Source organism: Etheostoma cragini, chromosome 2 (genome assembly GCF_013103735.1).
Source record: "Etheostoma cragini isolate CJK2018 chromosome 2, CSU_Ecrag_1.0, whole genome shotgun sequence".
NCBI classification, from domain to species: Eukaryota; Metazoa; Chordata; class Actinopteri; order Perciformes; family Percidae; genus Etheostoma; species Etheostoma cragini.
Genome location: NC_048408.1, coordinates 24,337,330 through 24,347,135, shown reverse-complemented (window position 1 = coordinate 24,347,135; position 9,806 = coordinate 24,337,330). Strand labels below are relative to the sequence as shown.

At 39.9% G+C, this 9,806-nt stretch overlaps 1 protein-coding gene across 2 annotated transcripts in view; it reads left to right on the top strand.

The window, feature by feature from the left end:
- The window catches only part of gna12a (guanine nucleotide binding protein (G protein) alpha 12a), a 21,245-nt gene extending 12,049 nt beyond the window's left edge, over positions 1-9,196 (top strand). For both annotated transcript variants that reach the window (XM_034893739.1, XM_034893735.1), the window contains 4 exons: positions 3,452-3,502; positions 3,596-3,796; positions 4,088-4,294; positions 5,406-9,196. In XM_034893739.1, coding sequence (XP_034749630.1) covers positions 3,452-3,502; positions 3,596-3,796; positions 4,088-4,294; positions 5,406-5,567 — 621 coding nt within the window. In that variant the 3' untranslated portion in view covers positions 5,568-9,196. The remainder of the gene's footprint in view (positions 1-3,451; positions 3,503-3,595; positions 3,797-4,087; positions 4,295-5,405) is intronic.
- The last annotated feature ends 610 nt before the right edge of the window (positions 9,197-9,806 follow it).

Sequence of the window (9,806 nt, the reverse complement as noted above, 5' to 3'; positions counted from 1 at the left end):
TATGTACAATATGTAACTTCCTCTACAAGTATTTACAGAATAGAATATCTTTTTCTGTGTATCCCCACATCTGGGTTTGGGTGTTGTGTTTCTACCATTCTTTTCTAGCATCCTCATGTGTGAGTGTGTGATTATGGGTGTAACGGACTGAATAGTGTTCCCATAACAACCAAATATGCCAATATACCATAGTATTAATAAACATTAAATTATAGAACATTTTTTAGTTTTGTTACATCTTCAGTCTTATTTTTGCCATCATTTCTATTACTTTTGACAACAGTGTTCTCTGGCAAAACAACATCAGCAGAACAAAGTGCATCTGGTCAAGAAACCAGATGATCTAAACCAGTATAAAAACTGTGAGCATGCAGCAAGCACAGGAGGTCAAAGTTAAACTAGAAGGTCTGTCTGTAAACTCATAGTTCATAACAGACAGTTTGAGTTATAACTTTTACGTTCCTCTATTTTCTCTTTTCTTAAACAGGAAGTAAAAGATTCTACAAGAGATTTGTTAGACTTTTTCGAGAATTGCAGACAAGTAACTGCTTTCAGAACCTGAACCACAGAGTACAGTATACTCAGCAGTTTTGATAATTTACACACAAAAAAAACACAAAACAGTGTTATTGTGATGGATATTTGTCACTATTTCCTAACATTTTGCAGTCTAAATGATTAATCAGATTAATTGATAATGAAAAGATTATTATTACTATTTACAACCCAAGATGTTTACTTTCATTATATATATTATACAATGTGACAGGGCTGCAGCAGTCAAAACATTGTGTCACACCCAGTCAAAACACAAGTGGCATACATATACTGTACCTGTGGCCACACACACACACACACACACACACACACACACACACACACACACACACAACAGAATGTGAGCTTTTTCAGGTCTTTGCTGTAATAAAGCCCTTAATCTGTCCATACAAGCCATGAATGGAGACATTCCTCCAGCCTTACTCAATCACACACACCCTCTAAAACACACACACACACACACACACACAGAGCCTGCATGATGCTGGTTCATATCTGCTGATTGAATGGACTCTTCTGAGTTAAAGTGTCTGTTGAAATGATCTTTGTGTGTGTGTGTGTGTATGTGTGTGTGTGTGTGTGTGTGTGTGTGTGCTTGCTCGTGTGTGTGTCTCTGTCTGGGTTTGCGGATCCCTTCATCCCCGGGAATTCCCCTCTCCCTGCTTTTCTCTCCAACCAGTCCCTCCTCTTGTTCACGTCCAGCTGAACCAATCAGAGTCCCCTGGCTTTGTGTTTCCTATTGCTGTGACACTGTGGGTCAGCGGTGGGGGTCAAGGGGTCACAAGGTCGCTTTCCCTGGTTGTTACGCGACATGTCAGGGACAGTCATTTAACAGCCACATGAAGAGTTTTTACTGATTCTGGTCACTCCGTGTGACAGAAACAAATCTGCAAAGTTTGCGGTTCAAAGAAGAATAATGGTAAATTGTAGTTTGGCCCAAGTGTGTAGGTGTGTGTGTCTGTGTGGGTGTGTGTTTGTGTTTGTGTGATGTGCTAAAAAGACTTTTTAACTGTGCTCTGTCTGATTTGCTAATCCCTCCCTCCCCCATATCTCTCCCCACTGTTTTCACACACACAGCTGTTTCCTGTTGAATGTGTTTGTGTCTAAGAGAGATAGAGAGAGAGAGAGAGAGAGAGAGAGAGAGAGAGATTCTGTTTAAAACATATAAAGAAGAATTGTAAAACTAATGTTTCAGTGTTAGCCCATTTACTATAAACCACACACACACACTTAACTTCACAGAAAAACATTTTGCAAACCATGTGGGGGTGCTTTATGAAACGGACTGTATCTTTGCCGTTTGTTTTAGGCGTCTGGTTGACTTTAATCCATTCATTTTGATCAGTATGAAAATCAATTTGCTCAACAACAGCAAAGCATTGATAGAAAAGATTGCAGACTTGATGTTCACTCTGATACAACTACACAACTCAAGTTTCAAGAATATGCTGACTGATTTTCAACTGCCTGAAAAAACTTTATTGTACAGCATCAATTCAAAGTAAAGACTATTTATGATTTATAGGTATCATTGTGCCCTAGAAGTAAAGTTCTTGTAAAGTCACCAAAATTCATTTTCTTTAGGGATTTCAGAGAATAATGTCAAGGCTAACTGCGTGTCAATCACTGCTCAGGCACATGCATTAATTCGCCCTTGTGTGGGGAGGGGCTTAGGAGACCGTTTGGGCTTTAGCAGAAAGGGGGAGGGGACTCAGAAATTATCGATTTTCACAATCCTACTTACAGCACCTTTAACATTTTGAGTTCCACATGTATCTACGGTGATTCATTGTTCTTCAAATAGGCTACTTGTCCTCTTCCTTAAAAAGACAAATATACAGCTTTAATATGCATATTATGGATATGCAACTTGTGATATTTAACTGACCTACACCTCACAAGTGGGACTAACATCTCTCCACAATTACACAAAATAAATACACAGAAATACAAATTTGCTGGTTAATTGGTGCTAGTGCTGTCAAACGATTCAAATATTTTATCGCGATTAATCACATTAATGTCATAGTTAACTCGCAATTAATCGCACATTTTTGTCTATTCTAAATGTCCCTTGATTTCTTTTTGTCCAATTATTTTTTCTCCTTTTAATTCTCTTATCAACATGGAAAAGTGGATCAGCGTCCTTTGTGCAAATGTTTTTATTAAAATTGAAAACAACATTGGCAGATAGCCTACTGTAGGGTTCAATTTCACACCTAACATTCAAACATAGAACAGTCATTCACACTTGGAGCAAATAATCTCTCACACAAAGTAACACTGTCCATCAATAAAAGGGTGAAAAAAATAGCACACAGCTTTGCTTGGTAGTATTTCAGACTGGACGTGTTGCGATGATAGCTCAGTTCACATCGACAAAACACACTGATCTCTTTGGTCTTGTCAATGGAACCATTTGGCAACTTTTAAAAAGTGAACTTTCCATTCAGAATCTTATTTACATCCATTTTGCCGTCTCACGCTCGCAATCCACTCAAAAAGTAACATTACTAGTCTTTGGCCGGCTCGCATGCCCAAACAAGTGTGTGTCTGTTGTTTTGTTTCCAGTCTAGCTAGATCCGGTGTGGTGTTGTAGTTTTTCTAACATTACTAGTTGTTGCAACAGCATGTAAAAAAAACTCCAAAGTTTCTAGGGCCAAAAAGAACGTTAATCTCGCTATAAAAAAATTGACTTTGTTAAAATGGGTTTAAATAAATTGAATAAATTGCCAACAGTAACCAATGTCTTTACAATACAAATATGGTCCTTGCTGGTGGTCGTGGACGCACACAAAAACCAACTGAAACTGTCCATACTTCCTTACGTTACTTATGCCTTTGGCACAGACTTTGTGTCTGTAATGGATTTTTTTTTTCTTGTCTCCTGCAGAGTGAGTCGGTCAAATACTTCCTGGATAGCTTGGATCGTATTGGTCAACTGGTGAGTCACAGTGACTCATTAAATCTCAAGTTGACTTTGCATTTCTTCACCTCTTTCAACTTGTGAGATCATGTTTTATTTCTCTTTTCTCAGAACTATATCCCAAGCAAGCAGGACATTTTGTTTGCGAGGAAGGCAACAAAAGGCATAGTCGAGCACGACTTTGTTATCAAAAAGATTCCTTTCAAAATGGTTGATGTCGGAGGGCAGAGGTCCCAGAGGCAGAAATGGTTTCAGTGTTTCGACGGGATCACATCGATACTCTTCATGGTTTCATCGTCAGAGTACGATCAGGTAAGACACTTCTGACCATGACACGCTGATGTTGGTTAGAGCCGAGTCAGTCTGATCATTATTATCTTGACTTTTAGAAATACAAAATGGAAACGAAACATCAGAGAGACACAACATTTGAGATTTACACAAAGGTCTCTTTGTGGCAGGCTGAGGAAACTTGATTTTTCCCTCAGACGTGGCTCCGGTTCAAATCAACAGTCATATGATGATGACTGAATCCCTAATTGGTGCTCAGATAAAACCTGAAAAAAACCCAAAGGATAATTATGTGTGTGTGTGTGATTCCAGGTCTTGATGGAGGATCGGAGGACAAACCGTTTGGTGGAGAGCATGAATATTTTTGAGACAATCGTCAACAACAAGCTCTTCCTCAACGTGTCTATCATCCTGTTCCTCAACAAAACAGACCTGCTGGTGGAAAAGATTCGCACTGTGGACATCCGTAAGAACTTTCCAGAGTTCAGAGGGGATCACCGCAGGCTTGAGGACGTACAGGTACACACACACGAACACACGAACACACACACACGAACACACACACACACACACACACACACACACACACACACACACACACACACACACACACACACACACACACACACACACGTTGTGTTCACATGCACTCAAGAAATCAAGATGATTCAAACAAAGATAGCAGGTGTTGGGCATTCAACCTTAAAAATACAAATCAGCTAAAAATTAGTGCACCATTGAAGCAATCAATCTGTGTAATCAATCCCTCTTTGGGAAAGATATTTTTCAAGGCCAATAAAAAGAAAGGAAGATAGTGCGCCAAGATGTTTTTTTATTGACAGGCTCAGCAATCAATGCTCTCCTAACACAGCTGTTGTTTTCTGGTATTCATGTTCCCTCTACTAGATAATACATTGTTAGAGTTATTAAGTCTGACTCTCTGTGTTTCCCTTTATTCCCTTTACGTGCCCCTTGTGGCTGTTTGAGAGTTTACGCGCCTGATCTGTTGTACACACCTGTCTTGAATTAGTCATTGCCTTGTTTGTATTTAAGTGACTTGCAATTAACGCTACTTTAAAAACACTTTACATGCAGCATATTTAAGTAACCTGTCACTTTAAACGTGCCTTTACACTTAGCAGGTCATTACATTGCTTGGGATCCACTTCTTACTGATTCTAAATGTAGTAGTGATGTGCTACGAGGCTTCTTGACTTTTATAGGGAGTGCGTTTAAGAAGGGTTGCAGTGAGAGGAGAAATGACAAACTCTGAATTGAGGAAGCGCACGACTTTTCTGTCAATGCAAATTGGTCTGAATTTTACAAATATTCCAATGCTCAGCTCTATAAACTTTACTTGCCTGTTATTGTATGCATTTGGATGTTATTAATTAATATTCTGAATATGAGGATGTAATGCTACTTTTGAACAATCTTTTCACCTTTCATCCTGCTGCCCCACAGTGATCCCTTCTCAGTCTAAAGTGTTTGTCATGCTCATGCGCACATATAGAAAATCAGATTATAAAACTGGTTGTCAGGCCAAGACTCTGATGTTTAAGAAATCAGCTTACAGCAGAAAGCTGACTGTAACGTGGTTATTTAAGTGTCCATACTCTGCTTCTTCCAGGCTTTCCTGGTGCAGTCATTCAGCCGTAAGAGGAGAAACCGTGGGAAGCCACTCTTCCACCACTTCACCACTGCAGTAGACACAGAGAATATCCGCTTTGTCTTTCACGCTGTGAAGGACACCATCCTGCAGGAAAACCTCAAAGATATCATGCTGCAGTGACCTTCACGCTGCAGACGACGACGTCTCTGACTGTAAACTGTGAAACCAGCTATGAATCCATGCCTGGAGGACACTACTGCCCACGAGTGCATATTAACACTGACCTGTGGAGCAGTAAGTGGATTTTACTAAACTCTGAACCTGTGGAGCCCTGATGTGAGTGTTTGGCCCCTGTGGAACCTGTGAGGGCCACAGAGGACTAGACCCTGCATTTAACCTGTATAAATGTGTGTACGCTGGAAAGACAGTCGCCTTCTTGTAGCTCTTAAGTGTTCTCACCTTCATAAACGGGTGAGAATTTTTTTTAAAAAAAACAAGAAGAAAAAGAATAGAGAAAAGCACCAACTACATGACATGAGCACTGAAAGTGTTTTTTTCTCAGATATACACACAGTATATATGAATGAAAACTCTGACACTAGACATAAAAGTCAGCCGGTTGCCAGCTGAAATAAAAGGAAGAGAGAAAGGAAAGACCAGAAAGTTTAGAGCTGAAGAATGCCTCGTCCCAATGTCCACGTGACAGAGGGAGAGGGTGAGGGTTTGGGCTCATACTAGTCATATGCCGTGTTATGTGATAAGGTTGCACAAGTGTTCCTGTCAATGAACTTTAACAGAGGAAAGAGATGAGTCTCCCTTGTGCTCCGTTTTCTCCTGTGCTTCCTTTTCTCTCTATCTTTCCCTCTCCTCCCTTTCTCGTGTTTATTCTCCTGCTCTCGCCATCATACAAGGGAACAGCTGCAGATAGCAAATCTTATCACTCTTATCCCATAACTTTCCTCTCCAGCTCAACAGATAGATTGTTTGTCTCCTCCCTCTCCAGCAGAAACAGTAGAAGGTCAAATTAGAGTCTCTTAGTTTAAAGACACACAGATCCTGGTCTTGCATGAATTATGGTTCATCTCTATCCATATGCTTTTCTACTATTTCCCACATATTCCCAGGAGAAGAACCACAATAGCCTAGACTCAACTATAATAAGCATCCCCTTTACAAGAGGAATTTCATATGCGGTTACACTACTCACTCCTTTGTCCTGTGAACATGAAGGGAACATCAGAGAATGACGGGGTTGAACTGTAAATGCCCGTGTTCCCATGTTGCCGGTGGCCATTTTGGACTTCTGTAGCAGTCAGGGTGGGAAGTCCTAGAAGACTCGCCCAAAACAAGTGAAACAAACCAGATTGAACAAAAACACTTATATAAATTGTTATATATGATACACAATGAATTTTTTTAAAATCAGGACAGGAATCTATTATCACCAGGTTAATACCAGAGAAACACATTGTCATCCATTTTTATGAAGTTAGTTTTATAGTCAGTTAAACAATTGGTAAGGTCGAGTGCTGCAACAGTTTGTTGATCAATCGATTGACAGACAAGTAAAATGTTGATCAATTACTTTTATTGCTAGTTCCCATTTCTCAAATCTGACGGTTTGCTGTTTTTTTGGTGTTATATTATTGTAAATTGAATGTGTTTGAATTTCGGACTGTTTGTTAGGCAAAGCAAGGAATTTAAAGACCTAGAGACTAAGGAATTATGTTCACTATTTTCTGACATTTTTAAGCTGCACTAGTAAATATGTTTGGATGGAGAGAAAAAAATGACTGTAACTGTCTTTATGTGAAAGTGGTCGTTTGTAGTGATGAACCTACAGGGTATTATTACTATTTATCCCCTCAGATGTACAGCGCATGTCAGCTTATTGTTTTTGGTGTTATGGCCAGCAACTTGGTTCACTCAAACCCATGGCAGTTGCTTTCAGCAAAAATGTTCTACTAAACCCACTTCACACTACCTGCTCAGGAACAGACAGACACAGTTATCAGTCATCTGGCGAACACAGTGGAGCAGTTATCAGCTAAAGAGTTCTAATCAATGTTGCGACGGTGGTTCACAACTAGTTCAATCAACCCAGGATTTCCCAATCCAGCGCCGCACACGCTCACATAAAATCTACGGTGTTGCACATAATGACCAACCGCAAACATCTACCAGAGCCACTTATTTTACATAAGAAGAGCAAACTGTAATTCTATACAAATATGAAAAACGCAGACACGATTTTACAGTCAAAACGCAATACAGTCGCTTCCCTACAAACAGGGAGGAAAGCTGGCAAAAAAGCCAACGTTGTAAATGTGTAAATCACAACACTTATCAATTTCACTTCCTCATCAGTCAAGCACAAGATCTGACCATAACTACAGTTGTGCTTTCCTTGTGCAACCGTCATTGCTTTAGCCCATTATTTCAGTTGCAACCCTGGCAGTGGTGAGCGATCGTCAGAGCAAATCAAAAGTAGAAAAGCATCATTCACACCGAAGTGCGCATTCGCAACACAAGGCTCAAGAAGACTACAAATAGCCTATACGTAATTCCCTCTGATTAAAATCTTTATCTTTCCTAAAAATACCCATCAGGGAATGTTAACGGGGTTGTCAGTCTCTAAATGTTTTAACTGTTATGAGCGCACCTCTCTCTATCCGCACACCGAGCTCAAGCTGATCTTCTAAGAACGGTGACGCCGTTATTAATCGAGTATTGATAGGTCAGAAAGCGGTGCTTTTACATCGGTTGATCTCTAATCTCCAATATAACCTCCTCCCGACCAGGTTAGGTGTTCAGAATAAGTTACCATGGCGATTTAACCCGTTAACAAGTAATCCACCGTTGTGATACAGAAAACTGGCTTTTCAGCCTGGGTTGAACCTGAAGTTACCTCATTAATGCCAAATCTGTCTTCGTAGTACAGGCCTCAGAGTGGCCAAAAACAGTAACCAAGAGGTTAAAAGTAACAAGTACTGTTGCTATGGATTATTATAACTTGTGCCCTGATGTATATATATAATGCTGGTTAAACTGTTTACCAGAACTCTGTCTGAGATGTCCTGTTATGTGATTGATGCATACCTGACAGCCAACCAGAAACATGTATCTTCGAAATCCTTTCAACCCTTCGGATTGTTTCAAATCATTGTCTTTCTAACCTGTTTTCAAGTGGAGAATTTATTAAATGAGAATGTTGATGTGATTCCCAACATTTGCATGATTTGGTACGCAGCAGTAGGAAACAGCTGGGCTGCTCCCACCCTGAGTATTAAGTCCAAATGGCCTTGAAGTGAAATGAGGCGAGTCATGAGCACTTCCACACTCGTTATTATAATACTGTATTAAATTGTGTAATTTGTATGTATTTGTGTGTGTTTGCATAGTGAATTATGGCCCCGTTTTGTGCATGTTCAAATGTCTTGTACATAGAATACTGTAAGTATTTAACTGACGCTGTGTGTAATGTGGTAATCTTACAATACAAACACCACTCTGTCTAACAGTATCACTGTAACTGTAAATGTAAATGTAACGTTGCTGTAACATTTGTCGTTAACTAACCTACCTTTTCCACACACACAAGTTTTTTTAAGTGTCGTCATTGCACTGGAGGCATCCGAGAGAAAACAACCAGAAAGGAAAACGTCTGGGAAAATGAAACAAATTGAAACACTTTTTGAGGCAAGCAGGATGAAGGCTGAGAATGAGAAGAGGGAGGTCTTCTGCTTTTGTTTTTGTTTCCCAGTGCCTTGGCTCTGTGCTCTGTGGTGAAATACACTGCTGTTTGCTGACATGCTGTTTCTTTATTTTCTCAGTGTGGGCGCCTGTGTGTGTTTGTATATGGCAAAGCAAGAGGTTAAGACATTCTGTGTTGGAATGTGAAAAGTGGTATAAAGATCGGCAGAGATGGGTAATAGAGAGAGAACGCAAGAACGCAGAGGATTTTAATACATGTTTTGATTTCATGAAGGAGAGAAAATATAAATTCAAATATGGATATATGGAATAAGTCCTGGGGCATTATAGTTGAGGTCATACTAATGTATAACCTGGGGGGCTAACTGTAGGCTTTCACCACATATTGTAATATGAAGCTCATCAGCCAGAGCTATCAGACCGCTGGGCATAAGAGCGAAGCTGAAGTCGGGTGATATCTCCGTTACCCAGCAGAGTCTGACCTTTGCTTTGGCTTTTAATCAGAGGAGCTCTGATACATAACAGACCGCAAGTCTCAAGAGAAAGGGAGGGAGCCCAGAAACAACTAGACCAAAGTTTTAGCGTTGTTTCAGAAATCACATAGTTAATATTTTATTCACACAGGAAGTGAGTAGAATGTAATTCAAGGTCCACACACATACACATACAATAGCGTATACCGGATCTCTGCAACCAAAAAAAGCC